The 18,877-nt window shown below is 45.5% G+C and overlaps 2 protein-coding genes across 7 annotated transcripts in view; one reads left to right on the top strand and one right to left on the bottom strand.

Annotated features, from left to right (window-relative positions):
* The window catches only part of KHNYN (KH and NYN domain containing), a 7,107-nt gene extending 5,336 nt beyond the window's left edge, over positions 1-1,771 (top strand). Inside the window, exons 5-7 of the mRNA XM_008069698.2 lie at positions 423-530; positions 734-835; positions 1,350-1,771. Of these exons, the coding sequence (XP_008067889.2) occupies positions 423-530; positions 734-835; positions 1,350-1,599 (460 nt within the window). The 3' untranslated portion in view covers positions 1,600-1,771. The remainder of the gene's footprint in view (positions 1-422; positions 531-733; positions 836-1,349) is intronic.
* A 2,164-nt stretch (positions 1,772-3,935) lies between these two features.
* On the bottom strand, positions 3,936-6,997 carry SDR39U1 (short chain dehydrogenase/reductase family 39U member 1). Of its 6 annotated transcripts, XM_008069694.1 has the most exons (6): positions 6,948-6,991; positions 6,541-6,647; positions 6,376-6,458; positions 5,920-6,041; positions 4,994-5,137; positions 3,936-4,703 (listed from the first exon to the last, which is right to left on the bottom strand). In XM_008069694.1, exons 1-6 carry the CDS (start codon positions 6,961-6,963, stop codon positions 4,294-4,296), a joined length of 882 nt encoding a protein of 293 aa, XP_008067885.1. In that variant the 5' UTR covers positions 6,964-6,991; the 3' UTR covers positions 3,936-4,293. The 6 variants fall into 6 exon arrangements, with proteins under 6 accessions (XP_008067885.1, XP_021574118.1, XP_008067886.1 ...); XM_021718443.1 differs by lacking the exon at positions 5,920-6,041 and having other exon boundaries at positions 6,948-6,997; XM_008069695.1 differs by lacking the exon at positions 4,994-5,137 and having other exon boundaries at positions 6,948-6,974.
* Positions 6,998-18,877: the final 11,880 nt, after the last annotated feature.

Genomic DNA, 18,877 nt, shown 5'->3' with positions numbered 1-18,877 from the left:
TCCTTCCGCCTCAGCCTTCCAAGTAGCTGGAACTACAGGCGCATGCTACCACGCCCGGCTAATTTTTGATTTATTGTAGAGATGAGGTCTCGCCAGGTCTCGAACCCGCAGCTCAGGCAGTCCACTCATCTCAGCCTCTCAAAGGCGCGGGATTACAGGCTGAGCCACACAGCCCGGGTTACTGTCTTGCTAATAAGGCACAAGGTGTTGAGTGAAGGATTGTGGTGAGTAGATAGGATGCTGTTGGGAGACCACCTGGATTCTTCCTTGTTTTCACCTAGCCCTTGGCTTCTGCATATAGCTGGGTCAAGGTGAGGCAGGGGATCGGATCTCTATCCTCAGAAGTGGGTTACGGGAGACAGTAACACTTTGGGGTTGGGGCCTTGGAGAATCCCAGAATGATTGCTATGGTTTTGAGACAGGTTCATGGTGAAGCTGGCTGAAGAGACCAATGGGATCATTGTCTCCAATGACCAGTTCCGGGACTTGGCGGAGGAGTCCGAGAAGTGGATGGCAATCATCAGAGAACGGTGAGGGAGCCCTCCACTGGGAAGAGAGCATAGATTCAGAACTCTCTCTAAAACCAGTTCTGCTTTGGCCACCGGGGGAGGACTCTGGGAGGAGCTTGAGGTTGCCTTGAAAGATGGTAGCTAGCAGCTTCTGGTGATGTTGGTCTTAGCTGTCTGGGAGGTGGGCAGGGACACCTCTGACCACACGTTCTTTTCCCATCTAGCCTGCTGCCCTTTACCTTTGTGGGAAACCTCTTTATGGTTCCTGATGACCCGCTGGGGCGAAATGGTCCCACCCTGGAAGAGTTCCTGAAGAAGCCAGATGGGTAATACCCCAGGCTCCCTGCAGCCTCCAGCCCTGGTCCTCTCTCTGCAGGCCTAGAGACTTGGGTAGAAGTATGACCTCAGTTTGGGCCAGCTTAATTTTGCAGTAGTTTGAGTTGCCCTGGGCTTAACCTTTAAAGGCTTCTCAGGGGATCCTGACATAGAACCTCTTGGTTGGGAGGAAGCACCTGCTTCCTGTTTCCCTTAATCAGTGTGTTTGATGGAGTTATTTGGAAGATGGTTGCTTGTACTGATAGCCAGTTGTATTCAGCACACTCCTACCGGACCATTACATAAGTGGTTAATTAGGACTAGAACCAGATCATAATAGTGGCAGGATTTGCCCAGTTCCTTCAGAAGTAGGTTGATACTGCCACTCAGTGGTCAGCCTGGGGAACTTCAGAATCTCTCCCAGAGAGCCAGGAACAGGCCGGACAATTAAGAGTGGGGAGGCCCACCGAGGTCTAATTTCCCTCCAGGATGCTCATCAGCTCTTTTTGTCCTGTTTCTTCTCAGGACACCGGGGTTTTCTAAGGCTCAGCCTCCATCCAGGGGCTTCACAGAACATGACAACAAGCAGCAAGGGAGAGAAGAGGAAAAAGGCAGTGGCGGCATCCGGAAGACCCGGGAGACGGAGCGGCTCCGACGCCAGCTGCTGGAGGTGTTCTGGGGTCAGGATCACAAGGTGGACTTCATCCTGCAGCGGGAGCCATACTGCCGGGACATTAACCAACTGTCTGAGGCCCTGCTCAGTCTCAACTTTTGAGTCTCACCTGCCTGAGTGGCTGCTGCCCTGTCAGCTCCAGCCTCCCCCAGCTCAGCACCTTCTGTGAGAGTCTCTCTCTGTTGCTCAGATTCTGACCCAGACTCACTCTCAGTTGGTGCTTTGGGTTAGGGAAGCCACTCTGGGAACAGGTCCATAAAGTGACCTTATCTTATCTGAGTCAGGACCTCAACCAGCTCTCAAGAGGTTCTGCTCAGCGTTAACTTCTCAACCCTGCCTTAGCACAGGGTTTCTGCAGAGAGTGAGGGCTGCTGGAGACTGGGACTGTTGGCTCCACCCCCAGGCTGAGCTAGGGTGGGTGGGAGGTAGCTGGAAGCTAAGCCTTTCTTTCTCCTGGCTGTTGCTCTGGATGGCCAGAGGACAGGTTGCCTCCCAGGCCTGGCTAGGCTCTTGGGAGTGTGGAAGGGAGTTCTGGGCCCTGGAAGGGTGACGGCATATGGACTGGGCTGCAGTAGGGTGAAGTGAGCTACTGAAGAAGTTAGACCGAGACTTAGTTTCTGGTCTCAACTGTGCCTGTCTGTGCTCTTGATTGAGCTGCTTGGCCTTTACTTCCACCTATAAATCAGAGCTAAAAATACCTGTTGGGAGGAGAAATGAGAATGTAGAGGAATGCAACTTGTAGGAAAGGTATTTGGACCAAGTCTCAGGTGTGTCTGCCTGTGGCTGCACAGGCTCCCAAACCAAAACCTCACTTTCAGAGAGATGTGGTTCCTGTGTCCAGGCCCACACCCTAGATTTTAACACTGTCAATATAACATGCCCTATAATGGCTGCATTTCTTTTGGGCAACCTCCAAAATCCACATTTACAAAACAGTTAAGTTAGGGATGACTGCATTACCAAAATACTCTCAGGGTTTCTATAAATGGCAGCTCTCCTGGTGCATTCAAGTATTTGTTTACAGACTAACAAATGTGCCAGAAAGTCTCTGGTTAGATGCACTTACTGAAGTGTTGAGATCATTCACCACCTTGAGGAAGCCATGCTCTGTGATGACAATGTGATCTGACCGTAACAGTTTCTCTACAGAAGACATATGTTGCACAAGGCAAGGCATGCTTTGTGTGTGTGTTTGGGGATGGGAGGGCATATAGGGGTTGAACCAATTGGTTCTAGATGAACCAGTTATCTGGAAATGAAAATTAAAGAGTCAGAGTTGGAAGGCACCTGACTGGCCACCAGATCAACTCTGCCATCACATCATACATGCTCTCTCTACCCTGATTCCTACAGGTCATTGCTCTGTATCTGCTTGATGTCCTTCTGTGCCAGGGGACTTACTACCTCTAAGGTAGCACATTCCCTGTGTTGACTGTATTGATCAGTGGTCCTTCTTTTAGTGCAGCCAAAAATATGCTTTTCTATTATTTCTACCTTTGAGGCCAGTCCTTCCCCCAGGAACAATACAGAGCTAGTCAACTTCCTAGAGTCCAAGACCAGATAAAGTAGTAGGTCAGGTGTTCCTGGACTCTGTCTGGGCCCTGCAGTGAGTCCCTGGACAAGATCCTTTTCAGGATTTGACTTCTGCTTCCCTCTGAATGGCACAGGGAGTTTAATACCACATGGGGAGAGGAATGATGACAGAGATGGTCTCTGGGTCCTGATGTGTTCACCTCTACTCTTGATTTAAACCGCTAGACCTACTGACCCAGGCTGGTTGGGGGGTGACTCAGAGACAACCCATAGTCCCCAGATATCACAACTTTAGGTAGGGTTAAAGGGGACCTAGATGAACACTTGGGACTTTTTTTCCTGATGGGGTTGTTTTTTGTTCTTGATTGGTTCCCTGCCCTTTTCGCTTTCAATGATGGATGTGCAGTAGGCCGTAGGTATTTTCTGCTTTTTTGTGCTGAGGACCTTGGTCGTCTGAAGTGGCCCCAATCAGATAGGAGGCAGGTCCTAAGTTTCTTACAGACAAGCATGTTGGCTTTGTCCCACTGCTGCTTGATAAGCTGGGAGCACTGTGTGACTACTTCATTAATTCACTGCCATTTGGTGAAATGGACTAAAGGCTGACCTACACCTTGGCCTCTGTCTTCCTCTGCTGGTCCTAAAGGCACTCTGTGACAGGTACGCAGGGTGAATACAGAACCACTGGACATGGATCATCGTTTTCTCCCCTAGTTTCTACCTTCATCATAACCTCATGCCCCAAATTTGTAACCAGCTCTTTTGCCAACAGAAGGACCAAGAAAGGAGAGGATGAGACGTTGCTCACTGTAATATTCAAAATCCCATGTAGGGAAAAAAAATCATCTGGGGTGACATTCCTTGAAATAAATTCCAGGAGAATCTAGGCCAAAGAGATGAGCCGAGTGTAGTCGGATAATTTATCTTTATTGCCTAAACTGCAGAGCATTCTCCATATAGCATAAAGGAGAAGTGGGGGCAGCATTGGCACATGTAGAGAAGCCAAACTGGGGAATCCTTTTACAAGGAGTTGAAGAGGTTAAGGCCCCAACCTGATGAGGTTACAGCCTTGAGACTGGACAGTCTCTCAGTTAAATAAGGTGGAGTAACAGAACAATGGGAAAGAAAGACGAGCGGGAGATGAACCCTGAAGAACCAAATGGCTTCAGATCTCAAGTAAAGGAGTAGCTGAGCCTATTCACAGTGACTGACCAGGAGGCCCCTGTTGAGGGATAGGCCTCAGGCCCTTGCCACAAGCTTCCGTACTTACGATACGACTTCCTTCAAGGCAGGCCCTAGCTCTGGGAAGGCATACTGGTAGCCAGTGGCCAGAGTCCGCCGAGGTATCACCTTCTGGCCCTCCAGCAGCATGATGGCACGCTCTCGCCCAAAGACAGCTTGCACCACAGTGCTGGGGAGAGGGATGAGGGCTGGGCGGCCCAGAGCAGTGCCCAAGGCTTGGGCAAACTCAGCATTGGTGGCAGAGGCTGGGGCCACTCCATTAAGGACCCCCTGCACGTGGTTTGCTTCAAGGGCGTGGGTCAGGATTCCTGCCAGGTCCCCGATGTGAATCCAGGGGAAGAACTGGTGGCCTGAGCCGATGGGGCCCCCCAGGCCGAGGCGGAAGGGCAGCAACATGTGGCTGATGGCACCACCCCCACGGCCCAGCACAACCCCTAGAGCAGGCAAGAGGGACAGTACAGGGAGGCCCCTCAACATCAAAGCAGCCCCATTGCTCCTCCTGGTTTCTCAGTTTCCCTGTGCTCACTCTTTCCCCATGCTGACTCAGCTCTGTAAGAGTTGAGGGATATGGCTGTCTTTGGGACTTCCCACCCTTCTGACTGTAGGTTGGCCATAAGTGGTGGCATCCTCTCACTCTGTGATCTTAGCTTTCCTGATCCCACCACTCTCCCAGCCCAGAGAAGACATTCCAATCCTGTCTGATACCCAGTCCCCTAGTTCTCACCAGAGCGTACCACCACCTGGCGTGTAGACTCTCCAGGAAGCCTGGCTGCTGTTTCCCATTTGGTTACGAGGTTGGAGAAAAAGTCAAAATCCCCTCCTGGGCTGTCCTCATCATACTCTGCAGTCAGGCTGGGCTGGTAGTAAGCTGTCAGGGAACAGTACTCACTTGCCCTGGGTATTGGCCCTGGCTGGCCCTTTGCAGTGGAGGCTCCCACTGGCCTCACCCTCTGGCCCTTGGGATCTCCCCATGTGAAGACAGAACCACAGTTATTTCCCCCTTGAACTTCTCTGTGACCTGCCCTGTTCCTGCCCTGGAGGAACTCTTATCTTTGGTTGCAAGGCTAAACTTAGAGGCTGCTGAAGTGTAGTGGTTAAGAACAGAAACTTGGGTGCCAGGCTGCCTGAGTTTTTTTCTTAGCTCCACCATTTATTAACTCTGTGGTTTTAGGCAAATTGCTTAATCTCTGTATAGAACTTTGCTTCTTTAAAATGGGAATAATAGTACCTACCTCATAGAGTTGTTGTGAGGAATACATATGTAATATGCATAAAACGTTTCAAATCATGGCTGGTGTGTACATTATGACTTTGTAATTATTTAGTCCCAAAGGTGATATTCAACAATCAGAAACTCTGTTCCTAAAGAACTGTGGTGTGAGAAGAAAGGACCTTGGGAGTCGGTAGACATTTTCCTGGCGCTAGGAGCAGTGCCACGCCCCCCTCTTTCTCTGAGGGTCTCCATTTCTCAGTGAAAGAACCCGAAGGTTACAAGAAACATGCATGCATTGAGGGTCTAGGAAGTTGTTGTGCCTGGGAGACACCAATGCTCTGGGGTGTGTGCAGCTACTAGGGCCAGACCTACCCTCTTACTCTGTGCCACCTCCTTCCCCTGGCTAATGTAAGGGATTGGCAATTTTGGGGGCATACCTACGCCTGTGACTAAGACCCAGGCCTGCGGGGGCTGTGGGGCCTTCATGATGGCTTTAGCCAGCATTTGGGTGGTCTCCAGGCGGCTGCTGAGAACCTCTTTTTGGAAGGCTTCATTCCACCTGCAGGAGAAATATAGGGGAAACAAAAGCCACTAAATATTTACGTGCACATATTCCTTCTCGCTTTCATTCCATACCCATTTCTGAATTGTGACCTAAGAGAAACAGCAGTGTAGAGGAAAGCGATGTATCTTTCTTGGGTATTCTGAGTTACATGTGAGGACTTAAGCCAACTGGCTGAGTGGGTGGAGAAGTGGGTGGAACGAGGGGTTTGAGATATCGGTTTAGTTCTCATTCTGGCAGCTCCATTATCCACAGCTCACAGGTTCTCATCTGAATCGGACCCTCTCCTCCCTCTGCTCTGGGGGTTATCAGCTTTAGGGCCCGGGCTGACCTTCGGAGTGGGTTGAGGATGTTCTCTCCAGCCAGGTTGACGGCTGCATCGCACTCGGGCAGTCCCGACGCAGCGAGCTCATCCTGTTGGAGAAAGAGCTCAGTGCGCCCGGGTCCCGCCTCCGCCCACCAAGCCTCCCCACCCACTTCCAGAGGGAGGGCGTACCCATGTGATCCGGCCGGGCCCCGGCTGTCGGGACACCAACGTCACTTCGTGGCCCCTCCCTCTCAGCAGCTGGGCCAGGACTTTCCCAATGAAGCCGGTCCCGCCACCTGATCGGAAAATACAATTTTTAAAATATTCCTGGGGAGGGGCGGGGGAGCGCCGTCTGTCCCCGCTTGTGGCCCCTTTTCCGGTGCCCTCCCATCAGACGCGACTCCTTCCCTCCTCTTCTCCCCCTCCTCGCGATGCAGAGGTGACAGCTCACGGGGACTAGGGAGATTCGGCTTTTGGGGCTAGACGGTCAAGGCCAGGCTGCCTGCGCACGAGACAGTGTCCACCCGGCAGCGGCCTCCCAGCTTTCAATCTTAGGCAAAACCCTCTTCCCTCTTTCCCGGTAAAGCCTCCCTCACCCACAAGCACCCGCATAGCGATCAGGACGTGATGCGCACGCGCAAGGTTTAAAGTTTACCCACTTGGGGCGCGACTATGACCTCTCTACGCATGCGTCTTTCCGGAAGCGCGCTCGAATGGAGGGGGGGAGCGGGTAGATCGAAACTGGGCGTGTCCCCCGATGACCCGGAAGAGTTTAAAATGTATAAAATGACAGGGGGGTCCGTTTCATGCGGAAACGAAGCGGGAACTGGGTATTCCTACGGAGTAAGAAAGAGGAGGAGGAGGCGGAAGAGGGGTGGTTTTTGTGCACAAAACCAAGCCAAGCCAACACAATCTTTGACCTAAAACCTGAAGCTACCCCGACCGCAGAATTCTGGCCGTCCATTCAGTTGGTGGGTCAGTAATCCAAGAGAATCCATCCGGTCATTGCCTTGCTAGACTCTGGTGTGGCCCTGTGCTCTTGGAGCTATTGCTGTCGCCATGCTTCCTGACTTTGGCCCCCTCCCCTACCTTGGGGAGGTGACTTTTCTCTTTCAGCAAGTTACTTTTACTTTTTTGGGGGGGGGGTTGGAGTCTCACTCTGTCGCCCAGACTGGAGGGCAGCGGCCGCTCCCGGCCACCGCAGCCTCGACCTGCTGGGCTCCGGCAATCCTTCCGCCTCAGCCTTCCGAGTAGCTGGAACTACAGGCGCGCGCTACCGCGCTCAGCTAATTTTTTCTTTTATTGTAGAGACGAGGTCTCGCCAAGTTGCCCGGGTGGGTCTCGAACCAGCGGGCTCAGGCAGTTCACTCGCTTCGTCCTCCCAAAGTGCTGGGATTACAGGCTGAGCCACCGAGCCCGGCCGGCCAAGTTACTTTTAAATAAACTATATTTTCTAATCTAAAAAAAACCAAAAAAAGAATCCATCCGCTGGTACTATGGATTTTTTAAAAATGTGGGTCCTGTTTTATCTTTTCTTCTCCCCCTTCCCGTATTTAAACATTTTTATCTGCCTTTAAGCAATTCTGTCAGCACTTAAATATTACAAATTCCCCTCATCTTAAAATAACCCTTCTCCAGCCCTCTTTTTCCTCCAGCTAATGTTCTCTATTTCTCTTCGTCTTCATAGCCAAACTTCTCAAAAGTGTGGCGTCCGTTTTCTACTTCCCGATGCACTCCTGTCTTGCTTCTTTTCCCCCCCCCCTCCAAGAACGCAACTTTCTCATGTGTCACGAAATCTCACGCCTAATTTTCAGTCATTTTTCTTGACTTCTCAGTATCACTGGGCACTTGTTGACTCCTCCTTCCCTTTGTAAATGCTCAGTCCATTGGCCTCAGTGAAAAGTATATTCTCGTACAGCTTTTTTCAGTCTTCATTGCTTCTTCTGCCTCCTCTAAGTTCTTAACATGTTGGTATTCCTCAGAGTTGGTTCCTAGGACGTTCTTCTCATCTCATGCACAATTTCTCCTGAGCATCTATGCCATGGATTCAGTTACCAGGTTTTTTTTTTTTTTGTTTTGTTTTTTTACAGAGGACTATGAATCTTGCGTGCTGCTTAAATATCTCCTCAGCTTCTAATGCCTATAAAATCTTCTCACTTGATTTCTCTTCTTGGATGTCTGAAACCCTTTTGATTTTACTTACCGAATATTTCCCAGATTTATCTATGAGGGATCTTTGAAAAATCATGAAACATGTGTATTATTTTTAGAAATGCAGCGTGTGTTCTCTCCTTCCCTGCTCCCCCTTCTCTTCACAAAGAAAGAGTCAGTAAACACACACACACACACACACACACACACACACACACACACAAAGAAAGAAAGAAAGAAAAATGCACGGATTTCAAAATATTTTTTGCACCAAAATAAACTCATACTGACTTTGTAATGTGTTATAAACTATAACAATTACCTAGTTTAAAGCACTAAGAAGACTAAGCTGTCAGTTTGAAAAGAGCTCCTATCAGAGCAAGATGAATTCTGCTAACATTGAAGCAAGAACAAACGTCAAATTTATGGTGATGCTTGGGTGGAAGAATGGTAAGATCATTGATGCTTGGATTGATTTGGATCTTGTGCTTCTTTGAACCAACCATTGGTGCCAAGTATAGAGTGTTCTGATTGGCCAGACCTGGGTCATGTGTCTACTGCTGGATCAGGGGTGGGATCCCCATTCACTATTCTACACTGCGGAAACCTATTTGGGGTCCTGCGGTGTTAAGAGACTCTTCCCCTCTTCAAGCGCGCTCAGTTTCACATGCTATTCTGGAACCTTTTCACTCCCCATCAAGAGGTAGAGTGCATGTACCTTTCCTTGAGCCCAGATGGGTGTTTATGATTGCTTCAAGTGATATAACTACCCAAACTAGGTCATAAAAATGCTACACACTTTGACCTTATTTTCTTGGGCTATTCACTTTTAGAACCCATTCACCATCCTATGAGAAAGTGTGTCCCTGCTGAGCCCAGCTGAGGTCCTAACCAACAGCCAGCAACTACTGCCAGATGTGTGAATGAAGATGCTTCTAGATGACACCAGCACCTGTTGAGTCACTCACCTTTAGCCTTTGAGTATTCCCAAGTAAGGTAGCATACTTCATGGAGCAGAGACCAAGTGTCTTTGCCGTGGTCTGAATTCCTTTTTTTTTTTTTTTTTTTTGAGTCAGAGTCTCACTGTTACCCAGGCTGCAGCCTTGACCTGCTGGTCTCAGGCAATCCTTCTGCCTCAACCTTCCAAGTAGCTGGAACTACGGGCATGCGCCACCATGCCTGGCTAATTTTTTGATTTTTGTAGAGATGAGGTCTCGTCAAATTGCCCAGGCTGGTCTTGAACCCGTGGGCTCAGGCAGTTCTCTCACCTCGGCCTCCCAAAGTGCTGGGATTATAGGCATGAGCCACCATGCCCAGCCTGTCTGAATTCCTGAACTAGCTCTCCATGAGAATAATACCCTGGTTGTTTTATTCCACTAAATTTTGGGGCAGTTTGTAGTGCAGCAAACAGTGACTGGGCACTCAGAGTCAATTGTCAAGAGACAAGTCAACAGTATGGCAATTAGATATAGGCAGGAAAAGGCACATCAAGTCAGGTGAGAGAAATCGTCCTCCTATTTCATTGCTGGTTTGAAACCCTTAGTGGCATACCTGATTGGCGGGGGTTTAATGGGAAGATGATGAATGAAACAATTCCAGAATGAAAGAAGGATATGGACAAGCAAATGAGAGCAAGATGGTCCTGTATGTGACATAAATAATTTTTTAGAAAAAAATTTATAGGGCAACCCACTCGGGTCCCCTCCAACTGTGGGAGCTTTTCTGTCCTCTCAATAAATCCTGCTTAAAAAATTTTATAAATGTCCATGGGAGGAAATTGCATTCTCAAGTGAGTCTGAAAATCACATTCCCATATAACAAAACATTTTGATTTTATGACACAATTCATCTTGGAAGTTTGTTAATACAATGGATCATTGCTAGATGGATACAACTTACCTATTCATTGGCTTACTAGATCATATTTGGCATTCTTTTTTTGAATCATGAGTGAGTAAATTAGGTGGTGAGAAGCAAAGTATACTTTTATTTTTCAAGATTAGATGAAACAGTGAAGCATGAATTTTAAAAAGCGGAGTCATTCTTTATTGTAGATTACCTGACCGTCCAAAAGATTGAGTAAAAATTGTGATTATAGAAGCTGTTAATTTAATACAAACAATGCTATGTGAAGAAAAAAATGGTGAAAAATTTCTTATTACAATGGCAGTTAAAGATGATGCTTTTAAGGTTTGGGGATATGGAAATAGACTGAAATACAAACCAGGCCAAGTGTTAACTGTAATTCCTCTAGTAATAGTGTTTATGCCCAATTAAATTCAGCATCCTTGTGAGAGAAAGAAGATAATAGATAAAATAGGAAAATTAGCTAATCGAAAGTTGAAAATATTAAAAGGCAATAACCCATAAGAACCCTGTAAATTACAGACACAGTGGAAGTTCAAGAAATAAAAATTTCTAGATCAGTGTTTCCAGCCCTTAAATATTTTCTCTTGGTGATTAACCAGCATAATCTAAGAGACTGCTAGAAGTAAAAACATGCCTTTAAAAAATATGGTAAAATTGACTGGATGAGGAAAAAAAGAGAAGTTACTGAAAAGCAAAAGTTTAGTGTTAACTAGAATTTAGGAAACCAAAAATACTCAGAGGAACTGAAAACCAATGAAAAAAAAAAACCCCACAAATCAAACTTTTAATTGCAGTGTAACACTAATATAGCTCAGTGAGCTATCACAAAACAAACACATCCCTGTGACCACCACCCTAGTCAGAAAATAGGACATCACTAGCACTTCAAGAAGCTCCTTCCAGCCATGTGCCTCTTCCTAAATTTGTGCTGTCTCCATTCTCACCAAATGTGACTACAATATTGACTTTTAACACAGCTTAATTTTTCTGTTTCTGAATTTTGCATAAGTGCGCTGACTCAATAGGTGTTCTTTTAAGTCTGACTTTCACCCCCATCAACATTATGCTTGTGAGATTCATTTATGTCATTGAAGTTGTGATTATTTAACTTATTTATTTTTGAGTTGGATCCTCTCTCTGTCACCCAGGGGTGCAGTGGCACAATCACAGCTCACCACAGCCACGACCTCCTGGGCTTAGGTAATTCTTTTGCCTCAGCCTCCTGAGGAGCTGGGACTACAGATGTGTGTCATCACACCTACCTCATTTAAAAATTTTTTTTTGTAGAGAGGAAATCTCGCTATATTGCCTAGCTGGTCTCAAACTCCTGGGCTCAAGCAATCCTCCTACCTCAGCCTCCCAAGGTGCTGGGATTATAGGTGTGAGCCACTATGCTCGGTGACTGTTAGTTAGGTTTTGTAAAAAATAGATCTGTTTAATAGGGCAGAACTAGGGAACCAAGGGAGGAGAGAATCATTCGATTCAGCTGCTACTGAGAAGACATCTAAGTTTGGGTTTCCCTAAAAGAGGAGCCTGGGCATGGATTTAAGTGCATCCTGGGGGTTACTTTTCATATGGTAAACAGTTTCCTGCTGCATATGGCATAGCCTTACTATAGCACCCTAGAGGTCTGTGCTGTAATTCACCTCTCAGGACCTGCCAGTCACCCCACAGGCACCCACCCTTATCTTTCATGGATACCTCTAGCACCCACGGGATTTGCCAGGTCATAATGGTCACATAATGGTCAAGTGCTGGGATTGCTCATACAGCAGCTTGAACCTGCTGCAGGACTCTCTTGTTTTGGGAGATCCTCTAAAAACTGACAGCAGCCTTCTGAGATACCTAATACGTGAGTCAGAGAAGTATTTTCAGGTGTTTTATGTGTTGTCTGCGAAAATTATAGCTGACACAATGAAAAAAGATCTCATGCTCATGAGATGAAAGAATCAGTATTATTAGATGACCATACTTCCTCAAGCAATCTAAAGATTCAGTACAATTCCTATCAAATTACCAACATCATTTTTCACAGAATTAGAAAAAACAATTCTAAAATTCATATGAAACAAACAAACAAAAAAAGAACCCCAATAGCCAAAATAATCCTAAACAAAAGGAACAAAGCTGGAGGCATCACCTTGCCTGACTTCAAATTATACTACAAAGCTATAGTAACCAAAACTACATGGTACTGGTACAGAAATAGACATATAGATCAATGGAACAGAATAGAGAGCCCAGAAACAAAGCTACACACCTACAACCAACTGATTTTCTACAGAGTCAACAAAAATATATACTGGGGAAAGAGCATCCTATTCAATAAATGGTGCTGGGAGAATTGAACAGCCATATGCAGAAGAATGAAACTGGACCCCCACCTTTTACCATATATAAAAATTAAATGTATTAAAGACTTAAATATAACATGTGAAACTGTAAAAATCCCAGGAAAAAACCTAGTAAAAACTCTTCTGGACATTGACCGAGGCAAAAAATTTATGACTAAGTCTCAAAGCAAATACAGCAAAAACAAAAATGGACAAATGGGACTTTAAAAGGCTTCTGCACAGCAAAGGAAATAATCAACGGAGTAAATAGACAATCTACAAAATTGGAGAAAACATTTGCAAACTATGCATCTGACAAAGGACTGATATTCAGAATCTAAAAGGGACTCAAACAACTCAGCAACACAAAACAATTGCATTAAAAAGTGGACAAAGGACATTAACAGACATTTTGCAAAAGAAGATATACAAGTGGCCAAAAAACATATGAAAAAATACTCAATATCAGCAATTATTAGAGAAATTAAATTAAAACCACAGTGAGATACCATCTTACACCAGTCATAATGGCTATTATTAAAAAGTCAAAAAACAACCAATGTTGATGAGGATGCGGAGAAAAGGGAATACTTATACGCTGTTGGTGGGAATGTAAATTAGTACAACTTCTATGGAAAACAGTATAGAGATTTCTCAAAGACCTAAAGATAGAACTGCCATTTGATCTAGCAGTCCCACTACTTGGTATCTACCTAAAGGACAAGAAATCATTACATAAAAAAGACACCTGCACTCATGTGTTTATTTTAGCACTGTTCACAATAGCAAAGTCGTGAGGTCAATCTAAGTGTCCAGCAACAAATGCAGCAACATTAGATGTAACATAGATGTAATTGGAGACCATTGTCTTATTTTTAGTTATTCATTTATTAGAGACAAGGCTCTGTTGCCCAGGCTGGAGTGAAGTGGCATGATCATAACTCACACGGCCTTGACCTACTGGGCTCAAGCATTCCTCCTGCCACAGCCTCTCAAGTAGCTAGAACAACAAACATGTGACACTATGACTGGCTAATTAAAAAATTTTTTTTGTAGAGACAGGATCTCACTGTGTTGCCCAGGCTGGTCTTGAATTTCTGGCCCCAAGAGATCCTCCTGTCTCAGCCTCCCAAAGTATTGGGATTGCAGGTATGAGCCACTGTGCCCATTCTAGACGCCATTATCTTAAGTAAAATAACTCAGAAACAAAGTCAAATACTGCATGTTCTCACTTACTAGAGGGAGCTAAACAATGGGTATACATCAGCATACAGAGTGGAATAATAGATACTGGAGACTCCAAAATGTGAGAGGGTGAGTGGGGTGAGGGATGAGAAATTACCAGAGTACAATATATACTATTTGGGTGGTAGTTACACTAGAAGCCCAGACTTCACCACTACACAATATATCCATGTAACAAAACTGCATGTGTATCCTCTACATCGTAAAAAAAAAAATAGACGTCTTTCTGGCTCCTGCAATGCCGCTGACTCCCTTGGTGGCCTCTGTCACTTAGGAACCAGAAGTCTCCCTGTTAATGAGTTTAGCTTCAAAAAGGACTCGGTGGCTCAGCCTGTAATCCCAGTACTTTGGGAGGTCGAGTGGATTACCCGAGCCCGAGGGTTCGGGACCCACCTGGGCAACTTGGTGAGACCTTGTCTCTACAATAAATCAAAAACTAGCCGGGTGTGGTAGTGCACGCCTGTAGTTCCAGCTTCTTGGAAGGCTGAGGTGGAAGGATCGCTGGAGCCCAGCAGGACGAGGCTGCAGTGGCCAGGAGCGTGCCGCTGCACTCCAGTCTGGGCTACAGAGTGAGACTCTGATGTTGGGAGCCAACATCTATAGCTACATGGCTGAGGCCTTAAAGGCCCATCTGGAAGATCGCCTCTGACATAGGATATCAGTTATACCTACAATATTGGCGTGTGATTAGTGACCAGTGTGCAAACGTGGCAGTAAAACTTATAAGTAAGTCTCAATACACCTGATGGAAAGTGCATAGCAGAATTATTTTTCTCTGTCTTTCTAAGTTTTACTTCTTTCTAGATATTTTTTAACTTCTATTTCCTGGTAGACTGGTTAGTCAGCTTTGGAAAGCTGTTTCCCCTAGGGCTAAGATTAGAAACTAAATTACCATGATAGTTTTGTCGCCCTGCCCCTAGCCAGGCAGAACGTTTTCTTTTGTTTCGTTAATTACCGAAACTCTGTCTGCTTCAGCCCATGGCCGCCATCTTGGCAGCCATGCATTTCCTTGTTCAAGAGTGTGACAGCTACTATTTGATTTTTAGAGTAGACTTGTTAGGATAAAATATATACATATACACTCATAGTTGCGTAAATTTATGCTTGCTGTTTTGTTTCCTTTTGCTACATTATTCAAATATAATAATTACTATACGATTTATAAAAGAATTAATGATGAGGTATTAGCTTAATAGGATATAGCATAGTATTAAAGTCCAATCACTAGATCATATAAAAATTAAAATTTAGACATGAAAAACATGAATTATAGTAAAGTTTGGTAGTTTAAGAATAAGTTTTAACTGAGTTATAAGGCATTACGTTAAATCATAATAGGTTAATAGTATAACTGACAGTTAAGTCATTTAACTAAACGTATAGATTATAGTATAGTGTTAAGTTGATAATATTAATCGTTAAAAATATTGGGAGTCAGTGAACTTGGATTGAACCTAGAGTTAACTTAGAAAAGTTTTTTGTATTAATCAGGGTATAGAACAAAGAGTATAATATGAATGATTCATTGAACATTATGGAAAACACTTTGAACGATTTGTATTGAAATTGTGCACCTGTGACCTTAATGTAAGCACGACAGGCATCATGGAGTTCGAATTGTTTGCTTGGAAATTGCAGATCTCGTGGTCGTCTTGTGATGCATAGTTTGTAAAGCACAGAACTTGTACGCCCCCAGTAAGTGATTATCACACTGCTGGAGGGTATAGAAAATGGTATATAAGTTGGAAGGAGTCCGAATAAAATTTGGCTTCAGTCCTGATCAGACTGTTCCCAGAAGAACTGCCTTCGAGTGGTCTCTTCTCGCCGTCTCCTGATTCTCTGGTGTGGGTCCTAACCCACCCTTGGTCAGTGCTGGTCACCGACACTCTGACTCAAAAAAAAAAAAAAAAAGTAGCACTTTCTGTCTCCCACGTAGAAGTGAATTATAAGAGTATGTTTCTTGGCCTGCTACTTTTCCTGTACCAAAAATTATTTTAGAACAGGCTCGAGAGCACCCAAGGCTTTGTGATGTGACTTTTTCCTTTCCTCCAAGAGGAAGAGTTGAGGAACTTCCTTGAATAGAATGGACTGTAGCTTATTTTAGGACTTTCAACCGAAGACACGGAGGAGAGAACAGGCTTTATGAGAGAAAGAGCACTGGTCTTAGGAAAAAGGCCTTGTGTGGTTGTTCTCCACTTACCCACTCTCTACCCTGTTCTGGGGCTTATTTATGAGGGCTCCTTCGAAAGCTGCCCTGTCTTCCGGCTTGCAGTTGGAGTTGGCCAGTGGGAGCACTGGCATGGGTTGAGGGCCGGAGGAAAGTGAAGTGGTGAAATTTATTCATACACTCCCTGCCAGATCACCCGTTGACTGTGGGTCTTTCCTCTACTACAGTCCATAGCTCCTGTCCTGCAGGTACCACTAGCGCTAGTAGAAGTAGAAGTTCAACACTCTTCCCAGGTTCCAGTAATCACGCCCTCTCCAGACCCCTTTCTGCCAAGAGGCAGTGGTGGCTTCTCATTCTTGCGAGATCTAGGGTATATTATTAGTCACTGTTTGTTTCCAATAACGCTGCTTCCTTTGCAAATAGTTCCTTTGTTGAACTTCTTCTAAATTATCATCCGTGATTGTGCCATTGGTCACTGCCGGGGCCTGACAGAAAGGGCCTTTAAGGATAAAAGCTCAGATAACAGGTCGATGTGATTGATTCACAGCCAAAGGTGGGATTGGTCACAGAAAACATGTAGCTGGTCATAGTGCACGTTTCAAAGCTAGGGGGCCCAGCAAGATAAGGTCATGTGCTAGATGAATATCAGAGAAGATTTTCATCAGGAAAACCATCACGAAACATCTTAGTTTCCTGGCTACCCTTGCCTAATGACATAATTATTGATGAGGAAATGAAACCCAAGTAATGCATCCAATTCCTCTTCTGGGGAGTGGTTGCATTTGATAGTCCTAAAGTCATGGAACAAAACCAACAAAAACTCGAACACTTAAAGTAGCCAATTAAATTGAAAGTACTGAAAGGTTGAGTAAGGATAGAAGCTTCTCGTCATTTAATTAAAGACACAATGGCCCCAGTTGCAAATTACATAATCTGGACAGAGATCTGTCAGCCTTTTAGTCTGTCCCTGGCCTTGTCAAGTGAGGGATCCAGGGCACAGAAGGGCAGCCTCAGATGGTTTGTGTGAGGAATGCTCAGTCATGGGATAGTATACAAGGAGAAGAGGAAAGTCTGGGTTTTTTCCAGGAAAATCTGAGCATGCCTTCTTAGAACTCTCATATCGACACACCCTTTAATTACATGTACCATGCTGTCTTGACACACAGTCAGTATTTTGCAGCCTGCCTACTTCCTTCCCTCCCTCCCTGCTTCCCTCCCTCTCACCCTTCCTTCCTAGATAGTATCTCACTCTGTTGCCCAGGCTGGAGTGTAGTGGTACAATCATAGCTCATTGCAGTCCTAAACTCCTGGGCTTAAACGATGCTCCCATGCCAGCCTCCCAAGCAGCTGGGACTACAGGCACACGACACCATGCCTGGCTGACTTTTAAAAAATTTTTTGTGGATGAAGGGTCTCACTATGTTGCTCAATCTGGCCTTGAACTTCTGGGCCCTTTGCCTTGGTCTACCAAAGTTCTGGGATTACAGGCATGAACCACCACGCCCGCCTAGCAGTGTATTTTGACTTGAGCAGCGTTAGCTTCTTTTGCTTTCCCTTAGCATAGGGGACTCAGCTTGGCCAGTACCTGTTCTGGGCAGGCCTGGGACACCCCCTTCTCATGAGTGGAGTGCTGAGGGACAAAGCTCACAGAACTTCCCATTTTTGGCTCTTGCAGCAGCCGGGCAGGAGCAAGCACTGGGAACAACCCCCAGCACCTCAGAATCAATCTCTATTGCTGGATGCTCTGGTCTTTTCTGACTACAGGCCCATACAGAGCTTGTTTGATGGGGTCACTGCTATGGGCTAAATCAGGCCATTGGACCTGGTATAGCAGGACATGGCAGCATCCAGTTTTTAGGCCCCTTTGTAGTTGCTCCCGTGAGAGGTTCCCCCAGCACTGGGCCTGGAGGGTCATAAGTCTCTCCTGCACTTTCTGCCCTGGGGACCTGGTTCTGCAATCTTCTGAAAAGATCCTTCTGATATATGTGTTCTGTTGCAGTTTATATTCTGGATGCCTATGAAGATGGTTCAGAAAAAAATCTTTTGCTCCTTTGTGTTTTATATTTAATTATGCTTACTATAAAATATCAATGTAGGCTGGGCACGGTGGCTCAGACTGTAATCCCAGCACTTTGGAAAGCTGAGGTGAGTGGATTGCCTGAGCCCAGGGGTTTGAGACCAGCCTGGGCAACTTGGTGAAATCTCGTCTCTACAATAAATCATAAAAATTAGCTGGGTATGGTGGTGTGCATCTCTAGTTCCAGCTACTTGGAAGGCTGAGGTGGAAGAATCACCTAAGCCCAGCAGGTCGGAGCTGTGGTGGCCATGAGTGTGCCACTACACTCCAGCCTGGGCGGCAGAGTGAGACTCTAACTCTAAAATAGAGTAGAATAGAATAGAATAAAATAAATCAATGTAAATTTAAAATTATTAAAAAATACCCAATCATTTATAATCTCACAAGCAAGTGCACTTATTCTCATATCGTTGGGGATATGTTACCTTTTTGCTATTTTTTATTTGTCTCAACATTACACTATATTAAGACTGGAGACTGGACAATGGCTCCATGTGGGAGAGGGGAGGAGTTTCAGAAGGCTGCCTCTCATCTTGTCTTATATAAGGAAGGAATCCTATTGCAAGGAGAAAGGAGGTGGCCATCTTCTTGTATTAGATATTGTGTCAGAAATATTTAAAAAAGTTTTTAATGTACAAATTTTCATTTTTCCTTTTTTTTTTTTGTCTCAGCATTTCACTCGGT

Source organism: Carlito syrichta, unplaced genomic scaffold, assembly GCF_000164805.1.
Source record: "Carlito syrichta isolate Samal-C Ts95f unplaced genomic scaffold, Tarsius_syrichta-2.0.1 Scaffold312194, whole genome shotgun sequence".
In the NCBI taxonomy this organism is placed as follows: domain Eukaryota; kingdom Metazoa; phylum Chordata; class Mammalia; order Primates; family Tarsiidae; genus Carlito; species Carlito syrichta.
This window is presented reverse-complemented; position numbering and strand designations above follow the sequence as displayed.

What these genes read in the sequence shown, in the direction of transcription:
- SDR39U1 (XM_008069694.1), bottom strand. An exon ending in GGTCTTAGTCACAGGCGTAG is followed by an intron (nt 5,138 to 5,919) that starts GTATGCCCCCAA and finishes GTTCCCTGACAG; the next exon opens with CTTACTACCAGCCCAGCCTG. An exon ending in CCAGGTGGTGGTACGCTCTG is followed by an intron (nt 4,704 to 4,993) that starts GTGAGAACTAGG and finishes TGCCTGCTCTAG; the next exon opens with GGGTTGTGCTGGGCCGTGGG.